The following is a 22,487-nucleotide window of genomic DNA, read 5'->3' as shown; positions in this document are numbered from 1 at the left end:
TTTTATATGCTTTTGTAACACTTTGAAGAATGTAAATCCAAATTTTCACAATTTTCCAGTGAGCCAGTTAATTGCAGTAAATTGAAAACAGTAGCACGTTTGTAAGAAAACAGAGGAACCTATTTAGGAATGAAAAACAGTATGATGAACTAGCAAAGACATAATGGAAATTGTGTAAAGGAACTTGTATAGAACTAGAATACAAGCATGAACTCAAACCTAAAAATGAAAATGCACAAAGGATCAAGCAATAAACTCAAAACAGAAAGTAACCAAAGCAAGAAACAATCAAAGCAATAAAAGTACTACTAGAAGTAATGACAATTATGGAATAACATGACTAAGACAAAACTTGACATGATTACAAAATTAAAAGACATATAACAAGATATAACCACAAGTGAAAGGAAGCTTAAGGTCAGCTCTAGGAAGGAGAATGCCATTCCAAAAGAGCAGCCATACTCATATGAACAATGAGTGCTAGAAACCTTTTCACAAACACATGGTGTAACAAAAGAAAACAGCAAGAAAACTCAAAATAAATCCTAAAACAGAATGGTAAACAACTTGAATTTAATAGCTCTTGAAATGTAAAGTGCAATACAACTCAAAATTTAAACAAGAAACAAGCCTAGACTCTAGATACCACATGATGTGATTCCAATAGCCACATAGAGAAAGGTTCTTGACCTTCTTAGGAACCAACTTGAGTTGGACAATAGTTAGGCACTTTTTCTTAGAATTGGATCATTGTTCTAAGTCAAGAACTCTCCAAAAACTAGCACCAATTCCAAACTCATATGGAAGTTCCAATTATAGTCAAATTGAACCGAACAAAATGGAACAAAAGATAAGCAAACTGAATTAGAAGTGCTGGAAATTAAAATGCACCGAACCAAAACAGAAAAGAATAAGAACAGCTGCTGGAAAATGAAAAATAACCAAACCAAAACTCAAGAACAGAAGCTAAACATGAACAATTGAAAGAGTAGGAAGAAAGGAGAAGAGAAAAGCTTATGGAGATGGAAGAGAAGGTGATTGATCACGCCACTAGAAGGATGGTTGTTCCTAGATGAGTGTGCTGCCGTCACTTGAGGACACCATGGATCCTTCAAGATAAGACTAGAGAAGAAGGCTCAAAAGCTCTCCAATGCTCACTCAAAAATTGAGTATAGTTTCTTTACTCTCATTCAATTCTAAAAAATACAAGGGCTGCACCTTAATTTATAGCCTAAGGTGCTGAAATGTAAGCTACACAAATTCAAAAAACTCCCTCCTCAAAGCTTCTAGAATTGACACCTAAAACAATGCATGAGGAAGGTGTGATCCCTTCTCTCACTTTGGCACCTCCTTATTTACTCCTACACCTATCTACTAACACACCCCCCCTAAAACTCCAAAGTAAAGACTAAAAGATGCTTTAACAATAGAGGTTTCTAATGTTTTCCTCTAAGCACCTTCAACAATATTCTTTATTATTTAATACTTGGCCTTGCCCTTCATGAGATGAACTTGGGCTTTTTGGGCTTTGGCCTTCTTGGGCTTGGGCTTGGGCTTTGGGCCTCATCTTTTGCAAAGAATAATAAGAAGAACTTTAAATGTGAGGGTGAATGATCTTGTCCTTCATTATTAAAAGCCTTCTTTATTTGATTCGCATCATAAAGGGAGGTGTAAATATAGATATAAGAGGTGCAAACGTATAAAGATAAGTCACACCTTCCATGTGACATAAAAAGAAGGTGTAGGTGTAGATTTAGGGGGTGCCAAAGAAAGAAACCAAGTCACACTTCCCTTGTGACTAAGAATTGGCGCCAAATACAAAATGCTTCTCATTTGAATTTTCCCACTTTAATTTCAGCCCTCTCACACTATAAATAAGAGGGTTTGGCTCATGTAATTGCAAGATTAATCATATGAGTGAATTGCTGCCCAATTTGAGCCAATCTCACTCTTGTCTCCTACTCTCCCTAGGATAGACGTTTGATCTTCATTCTTCACCCTCCAAGTGATTAGGCCTCACCTATCACTCACCGTACATCTTATGGACCTTCAAGGATACCATACCTCTTAGGAGATCCTTGCACGCCACTTTCATAAGCTTCCACCACCATCCATTCAAGTTTCATCACACATGAAGGCACTTCTTCCATCAGTTTGACTATCTTTATCAAACAATACATAAGAAAACTACTTGACAATTTGACTATCTTATCGAACAATATATTTAAGAAAACTACTTGATAAATTATATGTCAAATATAAACTTCATTTAGCCGTCCTTGTGAAATGAAACTTCAAGAAAAAGTTAAAAAAAATAAATTTTAAAACACAATTTAACCACATGTTCTTGTATTTTGACTTGTTCATATTTTTTAAATTTATTTTTATTCACTAACTTAATATTATATACGGAAATCAATCTTATATTAAATATTTTTTAAATACATTTTAGAAAATGAAAATCCTGAACAAAAATTGGCAGGATGAAAAGCAAAAAAATAAGATTGACACAATACCTTCCACAACTCAGAATGTTAAAGTTAAATGGGTCTAGCCTCATCATAAATGCGTCAAATTCTTTGTTCTCCGTCCCACCTTCACTCGTCCGCACATCTATATTAAGTATGAAAAGTTCATTTTATTTTTTTAAATAATTTTAATTGAAATATAATCTTACATTTTTAAATAACTTTAACTATATTCCACAATTACATACTTTCTTTCTAATAGTAATACTTTCATCATTCTCTAGTCACAACTTTTGAGAGAATAATTTTATTATTTGAGTGTGTGTAAGAGGATTAGGGAAAAATTTGTTGTATCCGATGTTCTCCCATGCAAAGAAAATTTGTTTTGAGTTTTCTACTCCACTTTTTCTCTTCTATGTTTTTTTATTATTTTATTTTGTGACTTTCAAAAAAATATGGAAAAAATTAAGCGAACGAAAACATAGTTACTATTCGTAAAAATCCCACAAAACTTATCTCAACCACTAAATTCACCACCAATCATCACACTTAAAAATAAAGAAGAAATCACTATAGTCTTTACCATACTCAAAAGAGTATTATTAAAATTAAAAAAAAAATATGGAGATGTAGGCGAAAAGTATGGAGATGCAGGACAATTTGGAGGGTATATTTTTTTTTTTGTTTATTCAAGAAAATTTTAATTACATGTAAAATTATCTATTAATTATAGATAAATTATTTATATTCTTAAATTTGTAAATAGGTAATATTTTAGTATATAAAGAATGCAAATTTTAATTTAGTTAAAAAATTAGTTAAAGTGCAACATTTACATACTGTATTATTAAAAGAATGAATCATTAAATTTTAAAATTTAGCACAGATTTAAATATCAAATAATATAATTTAATATTACATTAATGCTTTAAGTACATGACTGGGGACAAATCAAAGTTTTTGAGCATCTCCTTTAAGCAAGAAGGGCACGTTACCTATGGGGACAACAACAAGGGGAGGATTCTTGGGGGAGGATCCATAGGAGACAAAGATATCTTGGTCATTCATGATGTTCTCTATGTAGAAGGATTAAAACACAATCTGCTTAGCATTAGTCAATTGTGTGACAAGGGATATCAGGTTATCTTCAAAACAAACACATGTGAAATCTGTCTCCCCGACACTAAAGAGGTAATGTTGATAGGTAAGAGAATCAATAATGTTTATCTTCTAGATATCTCTTCACCATGTTCAATTGGTTGTCTTCTATCCAAGCATGATGAGTCTTGGCTTTGGCATAGAAGAATTGCCCACATTCACATGAATCACTTGAACAAGCTAATTTCAAGAGATCTTGTGATTGGGCTACCAAAGGTCAAGTTTGAGAAGGATCATATTTGTGAAGTTTGCCAAAAGGGGAAACAAGTGAAAAATTCTTTTAAAACAAAAAATGTTGTTTCTTCTTTAAAACCTCTTGAGCTATTTCACATGGATCTTTTTGGACCTTCAAGAACCATGAGCCTTGGTGGAAACTACTATGCTCTTGTTGTTGTGGATGATTTTTCTAGGTTCACTTGGACTCTCTTGTTGGAATCAAAAAGTGATGCCTTTTCTGGATTCAAGAAGCTTGCAAGAAAATTGCAAAATACAAAGAACAACAACATAGGCTCAATAAGAAGTGATCATGGAGGAGAATTCCAAAATGAAAAGTTCAGCAAGTTCTGTGAAAAGATGGGAATTCTGCATAATTTCTTTGCTCCAAGAACTCCACAACAGAATGGTGTGGTGGAGAGGAAGAAAAGGTCCCTTGAAGAGCTAGCTAGAATAATGCTAAGTGAATCTTCTCTTCCTAAGTATTTTTGGGCTGATGCAGTTAGCACTTCTTGTTATGTGATGAATAGAGTGCTAATTAGGCCAATTCTGAAGAAGACTCCTTATGAACTCTTCAATGGAAGGAAGCCAAACATCAATCATCTCAGAGTTTTTGGTTGCAGCTGTTTTGTTCTCAACTATGGAAAGGAAAACTTAGGGAAGTTTGATGAAAAAGTTGATATTGGTATCTTCGTAGACTATTCTTTAACAAGTCATGCATACAACATCTACAACAAGAGGCTAATGATTGTAGAAGAGTCTGTTCATGTTGTCTTCGATGAGGTGGATCGCAAAAGCATTCAAATCCCAAAGACTAGTGCTGAAGAGGATGAGCAGAACATCAGTTTGGAGAAGCAGGACATCAGTGCAGAAAAACAACCGGTTGATTCCTCGAAACAACCGATTGAAATTCTACAACAGAGTGAGTTGCCCAAAGAGTAGAGGATTCCTAGAGATCTGTCAGTGGAAAACATCATTGGGCAGATAAAGGAAGGTGTCTCAACACATAGCTCCATCTCAAACTTCTGCAGGCACACTGCTTTTGTCTCTCAAATTGAACCAAAGTCAATTGATGAAGCTCTCGAGGATGAAAAATGGGTTGAAGCTATGCATGAAGAGCTGAATCAGTTTGCAAGGAATGAGGTATGGTTTCTTGTCCCTAAAATAGCTAAGATGAACATAATAGGTTTGAAGTGGGTATTCAGAAACAAACTGGATGAGGATGGTGTGATCACAAGGAAAAAAGCAAGGCTAGTTGCCAAAGGCTACAATCAAGAGGAGGGCATTGATTATAGTGAAACCTTTGGTCCTGTTGTAAGATTGGAGGCTGTGAGGTTACTGTTGGCTTTTGCATGTATGAGTGGTTTTAAAATCTTCCAAATGGATGTCAAGAGTGCCTTTTTGAATGGCTACATCAATGAGGAAGTGTATGTGGATCAACCACCGGGCTTTGAAGATCATCAACATCCCAATCATGTCTTCAAGCATCAACATCCCAATCATGTCTTCCGCCACCATCCATTCCAGTTTCGTCACATATGAAGACACTTCTTCCATCATGTGGTATCATGAGCTATGGTCTTCAATAGATAAGTGCCTTCTCTTGATTTTAATTTTGTGTTGTTCTTAATTCTGCGTTGTTTATCATATTCCTTACATGTCTTGTTGTTTTAATTTCGTTTTTGATTCATGTTGATGTTTGAAAAATTCTAATCGGTGTATGTGGCTCAAATTGTTCTTGAGTTTCCAATTGCAAACTGTTTTTAGGTTCCTAATTGTGGTGTTGTTTTGTTTTTTCTTTGTTTGAGTCTTTATTGCAATTTTAATTGGTTCATATTGTGTTGATTTGAGTAATTTTGATTTTGGAATCCAATTGTGTTTTGTCAAGTCATGTGTTTCCAAGAATTGTCATCAAATGCTAGTAGTACTTTTCTTTATTGATTTGGTTTCTTGATTTGATTTTGAGTCCAGTTTATAATCTGAATTGTTTGATCCTTTGGTGCATTTTTCTTTTATATTTGAGTTCATGCTTGAGTGATAGATCCACACAAGTTCTTATATATCAATTCCTTTATGTTTTTGAAGTTTCTTAAAACTGTTTTTAATTCCAAAATTAGGATTCCTCTGTTTTTGATTCTGTGCTGGCTGTTTTTGCTTATGAAATTTAAATTCGTTGGAGAAAAATTATGAAATTAAGTGTTATAAAAAAAAGTAAAAAAAAAAGGTGAATCAAAATTCAAAATAGAAAAAAAATGACAAATCAAATTAAAAAAGTGTGCATTCTGGTGCGAACAGAAACGGTGAAGTGGCAACAGATTTGAAAAATTTATCACAATTAATTGGTGCATTTTTTTGGTGTGATTCCAGCGTCAAAATTTAGCTAAGATCTTGAAATGTTTGTGATTTAAATTTCAAATTCAAATTCGAACTATACATCTCAGAATAAATATTTTAAGTCACACATTTTGTACCTCAAAATTCCAGTAGTACTGTTTTGGTTTTATTAATCCAATTCTAGTGTCATTCTTTAGGTTCAACTTGTGTGCCACCTTTTGTTGAGTTCCTTATTATTGAACCTTGTGATGTTCAATGTTTTGAAGAATCCAAATCCTTTGAAGGATGTTGAAGCCTCTGCTTTGCTTGTTGTTGTTGTGCTGGTTTAAGCTTTGTTCTGGGGTAGTTTATATATTGTAATCCACCCTTGTATTAAATCTCAAGCAATTAGCATCTCAATCTTTATGAAAGTAAAATGTTTTACAAACTAAGTTGAAACAACCGATTGTTTTGTCGAAACAACCGATTGTTTATACTTAGGTGTTTTGAGAAAGATTGAAAACTATTTTTGAATGGTTGAAACTGTTTAGTACCAAAACAACCGATTGATTCGAGGAAACAACCGATTGTTTGTTTTGGAACCATAACAGAAAAACTGTTTTGTGTTTGACTGAGCTTTAAATGCTTTAACTGAATACGCTCCAGTCATTAAATGCTTTGAGCAATCTTTTAATGCAATTTAAGAGTTTGTTAAGATTTGATAACAAACTACATCTTTGAATATATTAAGAAAAACAGATTTGAGAATTAAGTATCTTTTGACAAAGTTTTTCTAAAGAGTTTTTCAAAGTGCTGAGATTGCTTAAGAGTTTGTGATTGATCAAGGTGCTGGAATAGGATTCTACTTGTATTGATTTCAGATATTCATCTGTAACAAGTGTAATCTTTGTAATCTGTTGAACAATTCGTTTCTGTGTTTGCTGAGATTGGTTGTGTGTTCTTGAGGTGTTCAAAATCAGCAATCTTAGTGTTGGCCAAGGAGAGTGTGTTTCTTGAGGTGTTCAAGGTCATTCTCTTGGTTGTTGTGTAAGTGATCAAGTGGTGCTTTCTTAGTGGATATCTTCAGGGTTTCTGAGAAGACTGGATGTAGCTCTGGTTTGGAGTGAACTAGTATAAACAACTGTGTACAATCTCTCTATCTCTAACTCTTTAAATTCAGTTTATTTGTTGTTTGCTGGTATAAACAACTGATTGTTTCTACGAAACAACCGATTGTTTTTATGTAATTACAGCTTTTGCTTGCTGTTTTGGCTAACTGAATTGTTGAATCAATTGGTTTGCTGTCAAGAAAGTTCAGCAAATTCCTAAAGAGAAACCGCAACAAAGACAACAACAAGGATAGGTATGGAAATAAGAAACCCAATGAATTTAATTCAAATAACTATACTTGTTTTGGTTGTGGTGAGCATGGTCACATAAAGGCAGATTGTCCTAACAAGAGCAAAGAGAAAAAGACAAGCTACAAGGAGAAGAAAGGCAAGACAAAAAGAGCCTACATAGCTTGGGATGAAAATGAGGTGTCATCATCAAGTTCTTCATCAAGTGAAGATGAAAAAGCAAACATATGTTTGGTAGCTGAGAATGATGATGATTCTTGCAGTTCAAGTGAGGTAAGTTCATGTGCTTCCTTAAATGAACAAAATTATAGTGAATTGCTTGAAGCTTTTCAAGAAACACATGATGAAGCTAATAGATTGGTTCTTTCAAACAACCGATTGAAAGATCTTAACAGTGGGCTTGAAAAGAAAGTTAAATCACTTGAAGAGGATTTGAGAAAAGCAAAAAGTGATTTTGAAAAATTGGAAAATCATTTCAAAAATGCCTCTTGCAAGTGTGATACTCTCATTTGCACAAATTGTGAAAATCTTGAGAGAAAGGTTCACTATCTTGTTGAAACCGTGGACAAGCTTTCAAAGGGGAAATCAAACTTTGAGAATGTCTTGGCATCTCAAAGCTGTGTTTTTGGAAAGGTTGGTTTAGGCTTCAACCCACAGAACAAGCAAGATAGGTTTTCAAAAAGTTTTTTAAGAAAATCTGAAAAACAACCGATTGTTAAGACGAAACAACCGGTTGTTACATGCTTTTACTGCATGAAGAAAGGCCACTCTGTTAGATTCTGTAAAATTAGAAAATATTATGTTCCTAAAGGTTTTATGAAATGGATTCCTAAGGGATGTGATGTTTATAACAGCAAAGTAAAGTCAAATGGACCCAAATTTGTAAGGGGACCAAATCTTGCTACTTGAAATTGTTTATGCAGTAAAAATAAAGAGAAAAAGAAGAATTGAGCCATCTGATCAAGCTGTTGAAGAAAAAGGCAGTCATTGAAGCTGAATCAATGCTATGCAAAAGATCTAAACAGTGAAAAGGAGTTTTCTTGATCAACAAACAATTAGCTCATTGAAGAATCAACATAAGGATAAGACTTTCCTTTATTTGTTCTCAATCTCTATTTCAAAGTTCTTTCTTGTGATTTATTTTCTTTTAATCAATGTCATCTGATTTAAACTGCTTTTGCTCATGGTTAAAATTTCAAAATCAAGTTTTTAACTGTTGCAGAAAAACAACCGATTGTTTCTTCGAAACAACCGATTGTTTTCAGTCTGACAGCACTATGAAGAAATTGATTTAATTGCTTTTTTGAATTTCTATCCGTTGCAGATCAATTTAAAAGAGAGAATCTTGGTCAAATGATCTGTGTTGAAAGCTGATCATGTTCAGAAAGAAGTCATAACAGTCATAAAGGAATATATTCCAAAATCTTGGAAATTCAAGAGCCTTAATGACTAGTCAAAGATCACATGTGAAGACCATGTGATTTTCAGCTTTTTCTGACATTTTCTGTGCAGAGCAGAGTCAAGTCCTCTCTCTCTGAAAATCAGGTACCCTTTAATGAAATTAAATTCATATTGATTCTCTTACTGCTATAAATCCAGTGCAGATTTCTTCCACAAGAACAACCAATTGCAACATCTCTTGGAATATCTCTTGCACCATCTCTTGCAAAAAAAATCTGTGAAGTGTGCTCTCCTCTTTTTTCGTCTCTGCTGTCATGGAATCAACCCCTCCCACCTCCAAGAGAGTCAAAACCAGGGCTGTAAGATCTGGAGGAAGGCTGGAAGGCTGGTTTTCTGGAGACAATGATCTCATTGAGAAGTATAGATATGAAACAAGTATCAAGAAGATAAAGAACCCCAAGGTTGTATGCTTTGATTGGCTGAAAAGTCAAAAGCTTGATAATGTGAGAAGGCTGCTCAAGGATCAATCTCTTAGAAAGTTCCTAGAGATGAAGGGAAACATTTATCCAGGTTTGGTGAGGGTATTCTACACCAACTTGAAGTTTGAGGGAAACAGTCTTGTTTCTCATGTGAAAGGTGTGGAAATGGAGATAACTCATGAAGTTTGGGCTGCTGTTGCTGGGCTTAAGTTCTCAGGTCTGAGAATCAACAGGGAAACCTTGGTGTGGTGGAGGATTTTAACAAAATCCAGTTCTACAAAAGTTGCTTGAAGAATAATCAATCTCAAGTTAGTACATGCTCGGTTGGAGGTTTGAAGCTTGATGAGAGGTTGCTTGCTCTCATTGTAACTTGGATTCTAACTCCAAGGGGGAGTAACCACTCTGTGCTAACTGAAGAAGATTTGGTTTATATCTTCTGCATCACCAAGAAAATCAAGATCAATTGGATTCATATAATCAAAGAACACATGCAAAAAGCCATGAGGTTAGGTGATTATCATTATCCCTATGCTGTTTTAATATCTAAGTTTCTACACTTTTTTGAAGTTAATCTTGAAGATGAAACTTCTGAGCTGGTCAAGTCAACTCAAGAGTTGAACAATGGATCACTCAGCAAGATGGGTTTTACAAAAATAGGTGGAAAATGGATAAGCAAGGATGGTGATCATGGTGCCTCATCTAGTGGTGTTGCAAATCTTGAACAAGATGAACCTGCTGATATGGATGTTCAACATGAAGATCCAACTGAAAATTTTCAAGGTGCAGAACCTAGTGCTGCTGATGGACATCAAAGAGAAAGAATGCAAACCATGTCGTCTTTTGAAAGACTCATGATGAATAGGCTTGATAGCTTTGCTGAAAATCAAAGGAGCCTCCATGATCTCTGTGTTAGTAATTTCCAAAGGATTGACACCAGGTTTGACAACATGGATGCAAGGTTTATGACTCTGGATGAACAAATTGAAGCTATCCAGAATCAAATCTTTGATCTTTAGTTTGCTGATGAAGAAGAATGAAGGAAAACAACCGATTGGTCATCGAAACAATCGATTGTTTTTGGTTGTTCTTTTCTGGTTTTAAAATTTCTTTCCTTCTGCTGTTGCTGTTTTATTCTGATGTAATGAAAACAATATCTTGTTTTATCTCTTATCTTTGTCTATTTGTGAAGACAAATAGGGGGAGATATATGTTGTGTTTCGAGTTTGTTTTAAGTTTCTGTTTTAAAGTTGATAAAACTGTTGGAATATGTAATATGTTTCTGATATTAGATGTTTTAAGCTTTAAACTGTTTATCTGTATGCTAACAGAATATCAGGAGTTCAATGTATTGCTCAAAGTTCTATTGCAGGAACTGCTTCAGATTTAATCAGGTAGAACACAAGCATCAGGGATTTGTCTTCATCAAATAGGGGGAGATTGTTGAACCTTGTGATCTTCAATGTTTTGAAGAATCCAAATCCTTTGAAGGATGTTGAAGCCTCTGCTTTGCTTGTTGTTGTTGTGATGGTTTAAGCTTTGTTCTGGGGTAGCTTATATGTTGTAATCCACCCTTGTATTAAATCTCAAGCAATTAGCATCTCAATCTTTATGAAAGTAAAATGTTTTACAAACTAAGTTGAAACAACCGATTGTTTTGTCGAAACAACCGATTGTTTATACTTAGGTGTTTTGAGAAAGATTGAAAACTGTTTTTGAATGGTTGAAACTGTTAAGTACTAAAACAACCGATTGATTCGAGGAAACAACCGATTGTTTGTTTTGGAACCATAACAGAAAAACTGTTTTGTGTTTGACTGAGTTTTAAATGCTTTAACTGATACACTCCAGTCATTAAATGCTTTGACCAATCTTTTAATGCAATTTAAGAGTTTGTTAAGATTTGATAACAAAATACATCTTTGAAAAACAGATTTGAGAATTAAGTATCTTTTGACAAAGTGTTTCTAAAGAGTTTTTCAGTGCTGAGATTGCTTAAGAGTTTGTGATTGATCAAGGTGCTGGAATAGGATTCTACTTGTATTGATTTCAGATATTCATCTGTAACAAGTGTAATCTTTGTAATCTGTTGAACAATTCGTTTCTGTGTTTGCTGAGATTGGTTGTGTGTTCTTGAGGTGTTCAAAATCAGCAATCTTAGTGTTGGCTAAGGAGAGTGTGTTGCTTGAGGTGTTCAAGGTCATTCTCTTGGTTGTTGTGTAAGTGATCAAGTGGTGATTGCTTAGTGGATATCCTCAAGGTTTCTGAGAAGACTGGATGTAGCTCTGGTTTGGAGTGAACCAGTATAAACAACTGTGTACAATCTCTCTATCTCTAACTCTTTAAATTCAGTTTATTTGTTGTTTGCTGGTATAAACAACCGATTGTTTCTACGAAACAGCCGATTGTTTTTCTGGTATTACAGCTTTTGCTTGCTGTTTTGGCTAACTGAATTGCTGAATCAATTGGTTTCTAAGATAAATTCATTCTAGCTTTGAAAAGTTTGCGAAAACGCTTTTAAACAATTCACCCCCACCTCTAGTTTAAAGCCATCTTTTCTAACACTTATTTGTTTGGTTGTCATATTTATTCAATACTCTTTCAAGTTGTGTCATATAATTACACCCTTTGCTGTTGTCCAATTCCAAATTGATTTGTTTCTTTGCTTTGAAATTTGTTGACCTCTTTGATTGGTGGTAAAAGTTTCAAAAAGCGGTGGTTGGTTAAGTTGGAGCTAACCTTTGTGGTGAGTTCATTATTACTTAGTAGGTGCTGTTTTGAAGACTTAACTTGAATATATTTGAGAGGTTGAACAAGAGTGCAGGAGCAAGTGAGTTTACAAAATACACAAAGAGTGGGTGCCAATAGCAAGAGTAACAACAAAAAGGAATACCAGCAAAAGAAGAACATAGAATAGGATTTCTAAATTTTCTTTTGTAATCCAATTTTCATTGTATTTCTTTTGAGTTGTAATTGCATTAAACTTTGATTAATTAGTGGAATAATTACGCATTAGATGGTGAGTGTGTCTTCAATGGTTCTAAGTGATGGCAAATTCATGGAGCTCTTCTCGGAATCATGATCAAAAGGGCGGAAGCTATGGATTGAGATGTGCAAGATCCTCCTAGGAGCTATGGTGATCTTGAAGGTGCATGATGTGTATGGAAAGAGGGAGGTTCGGCCAGCCCTATGGTAGGTGATGAAGATGAAGATTAGGTCCTAGAAACTAGGGAAAAGCAATGTATGGCACAATGTTGGCAGCATAACATTACTCTCATTAATCTTCCCAATACAAGTGATAGGCAACTCCTTTTATAGGCTAAGGAGGCCGTAAATCCTAAGCTAAGAGAAGATGAAATGTAAGCCAAATGAAATGTAAATGTGAGGCACATGGGCACATGGAGCACATGGGTGCACATGGGTTCACATGGCTACCAAAACTGTCCCTTGATTAGTGAAGGCTTCTAGAAACCTTTGCTAATCAAGGTTAACTCCTCCTTGGGTTTTCTTGTTCTTTTCTATCTCTTCTATGTCTTCTAGGGGGTGCTTGATAATAATCATTTATTCTAAGGCTTCCCTCCCCAAAAGAATCATGATCTTTAGAGATAGATGCATGAGAAGGTAATTTTTTTAAAATGTGAGACTTCTCATCCTTTGCTTTAGTCAATTCATTAGTTTTAGCCTCATTCTCCAATTGTTTAGATGAAATTGATTGCATATCCTTGGAAAGTTGTTTCAAAAGAGATTTCAAGGATTTCACCTCACTTTTAAGAGATTTAGAGGAGTGAGAAGACATGACTAAAGCTTTGTGTTTAGAAATGTTTTACTTTTAAGAAAGAGGAGGGAAGCTAATGAAGGTAGTTTTCCAGGTAAGAGAGGTGAGTCACAATGGACTACTTAAATACCAAGTCTTTGCCTTAGCCAAAAACTATCCCTCAAGACCTTCACACAAATCTTTCTTTAGGTAAATCACTTGAAACACAATGAGGATGTAGAAATCAAATTTTGAATGCAAGAAAACAATGCAAACTATTTAACAAACAAAACAAATAATCAAAGCTTTAAACAAGACTAAACAAAAGCAATTAACAAAACAATTAACAATTGCTAATTAGAAAACTCTACACTAGTCGGCCCTAGGTGAGGCTTCTTGAACACTTGGAGCCCTTGAAGACACACTCACCGTCTAATCACGTAATTAAAGAAGTAATTAACACAAGTTAAGTTGCAAAGAAAATTAAGAAAACTCCCTTTGTTGATCTTTTTTTGCTACTGGCACTTCCTTGGTTGTCTTTTCTTGTTGGGCCCTCCAAGTGTTTGTGGTGTTTTGAGAAGTATTTGTTTCTGCCTTTCCTTTTGTTCCCCTTAGAATTAAGGACTTAATTCTCCAATTCCAGCAACTATCAAGAAGACTAGACCTTACTTAAGTCAAATTTCCACTCAAATAAGCACCAATTGAGAATGAATTCCAACACCAAATTTAGAGGCCAAAGAATGAAAGCAAGAAACAATTTAATTGGAAAAACAGTACCACACAAATGGAGTTAGATTGTGACAACTAGAAAGAGTTCCAAGAAATATTAGACAAGAAAATAAAGGTACTCAAATAAAGGTAGGCACACAAAATGAATCCTAAGAATAGCACTAGAATAGATTTCAAAATAAAAAAACAGCACCACTGAAAAATTGTTGTGGGCCAGAGAACGTGATTTTTCCCGATTTATTCTGAGCTGCCCCTTTAAAATTTGATTTTGAAAATTTATATGCAAATATTCAAGATCTTAACTAAATTCTGGCGTTGGTTTCACTCCAAACGCATGAACCATTTTTTTTAATAAATTTTTCAAATTCAGTGTTCAGTTACGCCAACTTTAGCGCCCAGATTTGCACACTGTTTTTAAAATATTTATCATTTTTTTTCTATTGACTCTTTTGAGTTGATTCTTTTTTTTTTCTTTTCTGTAACACCTCAATCTTGCATAATCCAGAGAATCAAAAATTTCCTATGTAGGGAAAATAATTTTCTTAAACAAACAGCCAGCACAGAGTATGTAAAACAGGGGATTCTGTAAAAACTGGAAAAAAAACAGCAAGAGACCAAAAGATAAACACAATGGAATTGATGAAAAGGAATTTGTGTAGACCTAAACACAAATATGAACTCAAGCTAAAAATAAAAGGGACCAAAAGATCAAAACACAGCAGATTCAAAACAAATATTTAGACCAAATCAAGAAACAAATAAGCCAAACAAAGTACTACTTATGATTTGATGACATTTTGGAAAACATGACTAGACAAAACACATATAGATTCAGAAATTAAAAGACTCAAAGAGCATAAAATGAACCAAATAAATTGCAATAAAGACTCAAATACCTAAATAAAAACAGCAACTCAAAGGTGTATGGAATCCTACCAAAATTGCACAAGGATTGCTCAAGATCAATTAAGCAAAGTGCACCGATTGGATTTTCCAAATAGCACACCAAATCAAAGTAAAAATTAAAAACAGCAAGACAAGTATGAAAACAAGATGAATAACATGAAATAAAGAAGAACTCAAATGAAAATGACCAAGAACTACTCATCTTTGAAGAACCTATTGCATGATACCAAATGATGGCAAATTCATGGAGCTCTTCTCGGAATCATGATCAAAAGGGCGGAAGCTATGGATTGAGATGTGCAAGATCCTCCTAGGAGCTATGGTGATCTTGAAGGTGCATGATGTGTATGGAAAGAGGGAGGTTCGGCCAGCCCTATGGTAGGTGATGAAGATGAAGATTAGGTCCTAGAAACTAGGGAAAACAATGTATGGCACAACGTTGGCAGCATAACATTACTCTATTAATCTTCCCAATACAAGTGATAGGCAACTCCTTTTATAGGCTAAGGAGGCCGTAAATCCTAAGCTAAGAGAAGATGAAATGTAAGCCAAATGAATGTAAATGTGAGGCACATGGGTTCACATGGCTACCAAACCGTCCCTTGATTAGTGAAGGCTTCTAGAAACCTTTGCTAATCAAGGTTAACTCCTCCTTAATTCTAATGTGCAGAAAAATAAACATTTGTCCACATGGCTATGCTATTTACACCCCAATTAAAGCTAAACTACACTTGTTGGGCCTTCACGGAAATTGTGCTAGTATACCACTCTCCCATTCATAGCTTGATCCAAGTCTTCTTGTCCTAGACGCTCCTAGCTTGTCCTAGACGCTCCTAGCTTAGTCTTCTTGTCCTAGACGCTCCTAGCTTGGTCTTAGACGCTCCTAGCTTGGTCTTAGACGCTCCTAGCTTGGTCTTAGACGCTCCTAGCTTGATCTTGGACGTTCTTGACTTGGCTCTTGCTTTTCATGAAAGGTGTGCTTGGCCGATTCCATCACTAAGTGCCTAGAAGCCTCACCTTAGGATACGTCTAGCTTAAAAGCTTTCTAGCTAACTACCTTTTAATTGTGTTTTTGTTAATTGCTTTGCATTGTTTACTTGCTTTGTATTGTTTAATTGCTTTGCATTTTTCTTGCATAAAATTGTGTTTTTCATTTTTAATTGTGATCTAAGTGAATTACTTAGAAAAAGATTTGTGAAAAGTCTTGAGGGATAGATTCTGGCAAGGAAAGGCTTGGTATTTAAGAGATCCAAGTGATCTACCTCCCTTTCCTAGGAAGCTACCTTCATTACTCTCCTTCTCTTTTTTTGGGTAAATTACTTACAACACATAGCTTTAACCATGTCTTCTCATCATTCTAATGAAAGTGTAGGAGAGTCTATAAAATCTCTTTTGAAAAAATTAGCACAAGACTTTCAAGCACTTTCATATAGATAAATGCAACAGAGACCATTCTCGAAGAAAGGGATACACAATTTGCTTTAATACAAGATGAGTTTGAAAATGCTTAAAGAAAGGAATGAATACAACAAATAAAAAAGATCTTCAAAATCATATAGCTCTAGGTTGATTGATACATATGATAAAAAAAGTTTTAGAATGCATGAGTATTATCAACTTCAACCTAGGAGAGTTAGAGAAGAAATGAAAGAGCTTATGGAAAAAGGAAGAAACTTTATATACAGAGAAAAAGAGTTTAGAGAAAAATTCCAAGCTCTTGTCAGAAAGAAAGAAGAGAAGGAGAAAAGGGAAAGAGAGGAGAATGAAAGGAAAGCTAGAGAAGAGAAAGAAAAGAGAGAAAACGTGATGATAGAAAAGAAAAATACAAAAACCTCTTTTTCTGGAGTTGAATCAGATATCAATAACATTTTAGCTTCTCTAGAAAACCCTTGTGAGAATGTGCTTGCAGAGAAATATATGTTTGGAGTTGAACCAAAAATAGATATAAATGTTTCCTCCATAGAAAATACCGAAGAATGTTTGACCAACAAAGAAGAAGAGTCTTTTATGACACCCCCTGAAAGCATAGTTGGGAAAGAATTCTTAAAGGGGGATTGCAATACTTTGAACTCTTCTTTTCAATTATATAATGCTCACTCTTCTTTACAAGAAACTTAAAAACCAAACTTTGTGATGTTGTTGCCTACCTTGGGCAATAAACAACACAAAGTGAACACAAATATTTTTGAAAAGGGTCTTATGTTATTCTTTAAAAGGAATTTTAAAGATAAAAGGCCTTATTTTTGTTTAGTTTTCTCAAGTTTGTTTGATGTTTACTGTAGATTGACATTTGATCCTGGAGGACGAGCCTAATTTTCAAAGCAGGAATAAAGCTGTTGTTCGAGATCAAACCTGTAGATCTGAGGACAGATCCTCTCAAGAAAGAGGGGATGATGGAAACCTTCCAGCCACACACAACCCCTATATTAATGAAGAAAAAGAAGCATTGGATTTGAGGACAAATCCTTTTCGAGAGAGAGGGATGATGGCAGAGGCCCAAGCCCAAATACAAGTTCAAGCTTTAGCTCAAGGCCAATATATAGAAGATCTGGGCCAACTAAGTATCATTGGATGTCTCTTGTTGTAATTACTTTTGAGTAGTTTTTAGTAGAACATAAAGTGATGTGATTCCAATAGCCACATAGAGAAAGGTTCTTGACCTTCTTAGGAATCAACTTGAGTTGGACAATAGTTAGGCACTTTTTCTTAGAATTGGATCATTGTTCTAAGTCAAGAACTCTCCAAAAACTAGCACCAATTCCAAACTCATATGGAAGTTCCAATTATAGTCAAATTGAACCGAACAAAATGGAACAAAAGATAAGCAAACTGAATTAGAAGTGCTGGAAATTAAAATGCACCGAACCAAAACAGAAAAGAATAAGAACAGCTGCTGGAAAATGAAAAATAACCAAACCAAAACTCAAGAACAAAGCTAAACATGAACAATTGAAAGAGTAGAAGAAAGGAGAAGAAAAGCTTATGAGATGGAAGAGAAGGTGATGATCACGCCACTAGAAGGATGGTTGCTCCTAGATGAGTGTGCCGCCACTTGAGGACACCATGGATCCTTCAAGATAAGACTAGAGAAGAAGGCTCAAAAGCTCTCCAAATGCTCACTCAAAATTTGAGTATAGTTTCTTTATTCATTCAATTCTAAAAATACAAGGAGCACCTTATTTATAGCCTAAGGTGCTGAAATGTAAGCTACACAAATTCAAAAAAACTCCCTCCTAAAAGCTTCTAGAATTTGCGCCTAAAACAAGCATGAGGAAGGTGTGATCCTTCTCTCACTTTGGCACCTCCTTATTTACTCCTACACCTATCTACTAACACCCCCCCTAAGACTCTAACTAAAGACTAAAAGATGCTTTAACAATAGAGGTTTCTAATGTTTCCCTCTAAGCACCTTTCAACAATTTTATTTAAACTTGGCCTTGCCCTTCATGGGATGGTCTTTGGGCTTTTTGGGCTTTGGCCTTCTTGGGCTTGGGCTTGGGCTTGGGCTATCTTTTGCAAAGATTAACAAGAAAAACTTTAAATGTGAAGGCGAATGATCTTGTTCTTCATTATAAAAAGCCACCTTTAGTTGATTCTCATCATACTCCCCGAGTTGGAGAGAATTCGCCCACGAATTCTGAATCCCTGCATATAACAAAGTCAGTTTACTTTTACAATCAAAAGTGTAAGAAAAAGGAATACATGACTTAGCAGATGGAACCAAAGGGATTGCAGAAAAGGAGGTCCTATAAATCGACCAAGTTGGAAAAATTGTTTGGGAATGATGATTTTTTTGGAAAAAGACCTCTTAAATGGTGAAACCCATTAGGAGGTATGAAAAAATCATCCCTAACATATTTTAACCAAGGTGGTGTTGAAATAGGAACCTTGGGTAATGAAAAAGATAAAGAAGAAGAAGACCTTGGAGGGTCCATTTGAGGTATAGCACGAGTCAACATGATGGATTTAGAGGAGAAAATGGTGTGACTCGGTGTAGTACTTACTTCTTTTTCTTTCTCATTTTCTCTTTTAGTTTTCATTTTTATTTGGTCCTCATGAACCTCTTTGGGAGAGAGGGGTTTTAATATAACCTTGCGCCCTAGGAAGGAAAAAGACATTGTATTGGATAGGCCATCATGTAAAACATGTCTATCATATTGCCAAGGCCTTCCTAAAAGAAGATGAGAAGCTTCCATGGGCACAACATCACATAAAACCTCATCTTTATACTTTCCTATGCAAAGTTAATGAGGACTTGTTTATTCACCATGATTTCACCTACTTCACTAAGCCATTGTAATTTGTAGGGCTTGGTATGAGAGATAGTGGGTAAGGCTAACTTCTCCACAACTCTTGTACTAGCCACATTAGTGCAACTTCCCCCATCAATAATCAAGGAACATAACTTGTTGTTGATAAGACATCGGGTGTGAAAAATATTTTCTCTTTGAGTATCATTCAAAGATTTTGGAATTGTGCCCAACATACGTCTTACCATCAATAAGTCACCTTCACAAGGACTTTCACTCTCATTTTCACTTGATGGTCTAGAAGGTGAAGAATGCCTAGGTGAATTGGAATCATGCTCACTAACTACAATGCCTTCATGCATGTACATACTTCGTTTAGAAGGGCAATTAGCAGCAATGTGACCATATCCCAAACATTTAAAACACTTTTGACTAGACGATTTAATTGGGGATTTAGGCCTAGAAGTAGATGGCGTAGGATCCTTGGGTTTGAAAGAAGAATCTTTGGAAGGATGTTTAGAAAAAGAATTTTTGTTTCTCCAAGACTTGGAGTAGTATCCATCATTGGAAGCATTTTTGAAAGAGTTTTTCTTAGCAAGTTGGGCTTCCACCTTCATTGCAAGATGAACTAAAGAGCCCAATGATGAATACTCTTGTAACTCAACAATGTCTTGAATATCCTTCCTAAGACCACTCACAAACCTAGCAATCATAGCTTCCTCACTTTCCTCTAATTCAATTTTAAGCACAAGCGTTTCTAGCTCTTTATAATATTCATCCACATTTAGCGTGCCTTGTTGAAACCGTTGGAGTCTCAACATGAGGTCTTTCCTAAAATGTGGGGGCACAAATCTAGCGCGCATTTGATCCTTTAAAGAGTTCCAAGAGTCCACGGGAGGACCCTTGTGATAGATAATGTCCTTTACAATTCCATGCCACCATTTCATGGCATAATCACTAAACTCTAGGGTGGCTAGCTTAAGCTTATGCTCATCTTGGATCTCATGGATCTCAAATATTTGTTCACACTTAGCCTCCCAATCTAAATATACATTAGGATCACTTGAGCCATTGAAACAAGGAAGCTTGACCGAAGGTAGCCTAGCCTTTGCATCTTGGTAGTAGCCATTGCCATAGTGAGGTCTCTCCCCTTGGTTGTGATGTCTATGTCCAAGGAATTGGGGTGGAGTTCTCCTTCTCCTATGGTCCTCTTCACGGCCTATGTCATTGGAAGAACCTCTTTTGAAGGTCTATATGAATGATGCCCATCATGGATAGAAGGAGATGGTCTAGCTTGTTGGACCTCCATCTTTTGCATTTTCTCTTCCAAGCGTCTAATAGTTCTTTGTGCTTCATGTAATTCACCAAGGATTGAAGCTTTGGAAGGAGAATTCTGCTTGTATGATGCATCACTTGAAAATCCAGCCATTTGTAATTAAAAACAGCAAACACACAAAAACAGCAAACAAGTTAAGAAAAAAATTAGCAAAAACAGTGAGTGTTTTGGCAAAAACTGCCGAAGTGAATTGAGGCTGAAAAAGATCACTCTCAAAGAAATAATGTTCTTGCACCAATCTGATCTTGAGGCCTTGGAATCCTCAAATGAAATATGTCAAAGCAAGCACACCAATCTTAAGAGCAAACCACCACAAAACCAAGAAACAATAAAGACAAACAAGAAAAGGTATAAGCAAGGAAAGGTAATTGCAAAAGGAAACTATATGTAAGACAAACTCAAAGAGTAAGAATGAAAGACAATCAAGAAAATAAAGAACTCAATGAGAAAAGTAGGCACACAAAAGAATACCTAAGAAAAGCACTAGAGTAGATGAAAAAACAAAAAAAGCTACTGGAAAATTTTTATGCAAACTGTGCTTGTATTCACTGATTTAACTGGAACGTTGTAGAGCGAACTGGATATGAAATTTATACACAAACTTCAAATGTTAACTCAATAATGGAACTGGAACGAACAAAAACAGTAAGCCAATTGAGAGAAATAAATTTTTTAAAATGCTGCCAGATTACCGTTTTTTTTCGGCAGGAATGTACACTTTTTTTTTTTATTTATCATTTTTTGTGTACTTCATATTTTTGAATGATTCTTTTTTATTCTTTTCTAACACTTTGAATATCTCAAATCCAAATTTCAGAATTTTACAGTACGTAAATTGCAGTAAGGAAAAACAGTAAGCACTTTTTTCAGAAACAGAGGAATCCTAATAGGAATAAAAAACAGATGATGAACTAGCAAAGACATAATAGAAAATGATGTATTGGAACTTGTATAGGTCTAGAATACAAGTATGAACTCAATTCTAAAAAGAAAATGCACAAAGGATCAACAATAAATTCAAAAAAATATAACCAAAGCAAGAAACAATCAAAACAATAAAAGTACTACTAGAAGTAATGACATATATGGAATAACATGACTAAGACAAAACTTGACATGATTCAAAATTAAAAGACATATCACAAATTGTAAACAAGTGAAAGGAAGCTTAAGGTAAACTCTAGGAAGGATAATGCCATTCCAAAAGAGCAACCATACTCATAAGAAATGAGTGCCATAAACCTTTCACAAACACTTGTGTAAAAAGAAAAACAGCAAGAAACTCAATTAAAATTCTAAAACAGAAACTTAAACAAGAAATTAAAAGAGCTCTTGAAATAAAGTGCACACAACTCAACAATTAAACAAGAAGAACCTAAGACTCATGATACCACATGATGTGATTCCAATAGCCACATAGAAAAGATTCTTGACCTTTTAGGAATCACCTTGAGCTGGAAATAGAGGCACTTTTCTTAGAAGTTGGATCATTGTTCTAAGTCAAGAACTCACCAAAACTAGTACCAAATCCCAAACTCATTTATGAACCAAAATAGTCAAATTGAATCAACAAATGGAAAAAAGATAAGAAACTGAATTAGAATTGAAATTAAAATGAACCGAACCAAAACAGAAAAAAACAGAACATAGTGCTGGAAAATGAAAAAAAACCAAACAAAACTCAAGAACAAAGCAACATGAACAATTGAAGAGAGAAGAAAGGAGAAGAGAAAAGCTCATGAAGATGGAAGAGAAGGTGATGATCACGCCACTAGAAGATGGATGCTCCTAGATGAGTGTGCTGCCGCCACTTGAGGACACCATGGATCCTTCAAGATAAGACTAGAGAAGAAGGCTCAAAAGCTCTCCAAATGCTCACTAAAATTGAGTATAGTTTCTTTATTCAATTCAATTCTAAAATACAAGAGAGCACCTCTATTTATAGCCTAAGGTGCTGAAATGTAAGCTACACAAATTCAAAAAAACTCCCTCCCAAAAAGCTTCTAGAATTTGCGCCTAAAACAAGCATGAGGAAGGTGTGATCCTTCTCTCACTTTGGCACCTCCTTATTTACTCCTACACCTATCTACTAACACACCCCCCTAAGACTCTTAACTAAAGACTA

The 22,487-nt window shown here is 35.1% G+C and overlaps 1 protein-coding gene across 1 annotated transcript; it reads left to right on the top strand.

Moving 5' to 3' along the window:
- The first annotated feature begins 16,375 nt into the window (after positions 1-16,375).
- LOC137825013 (protein PXR1-like) lies at positions 16,376-16,894 on the top strand. Its single transcript, XM_068630686.1, has one exon. The coding sequence runs from the start codon at positions 16,376-16,378 to the stop codon at positions 16,892-16,894; it is 519 nt and encodes a 172-aa protein (XP_068486787.1).
- The last annotated feature ends 5,593 nt before the right edge of the window (positions 16,895-22,487 follow it).

This window comes from Phaseolus vulgaris, chromosome 8 (assembly GCF_000499845.2).
Source record: "Phaseolus vulgaris cultivar G19833 chromosome 8, P. vulgaris v2.0, whole genome shotgun sequence".
Taxonomy (NCBI): Eukaryota; Viridiplantae; Streptophyta; class Magnoliopsida; order Fabales; family Fabaceae; genus Phaseolus; species Phaseolus vulgaris.
Note: the sequence above shows the minus strand (reverse complement) of the source record. Positions and strands in the feature narration are given on the sequence as shown.

Excerpts from the sequence above, each read along its gene's own strand:
- LOC137825013 (XM_068630686.1), top strand. The coding sequence starts at position 16,376 with ATGCATGAGTATTATCAACTTCAACCTAGGAGAGTTAGAGAAGAAATG.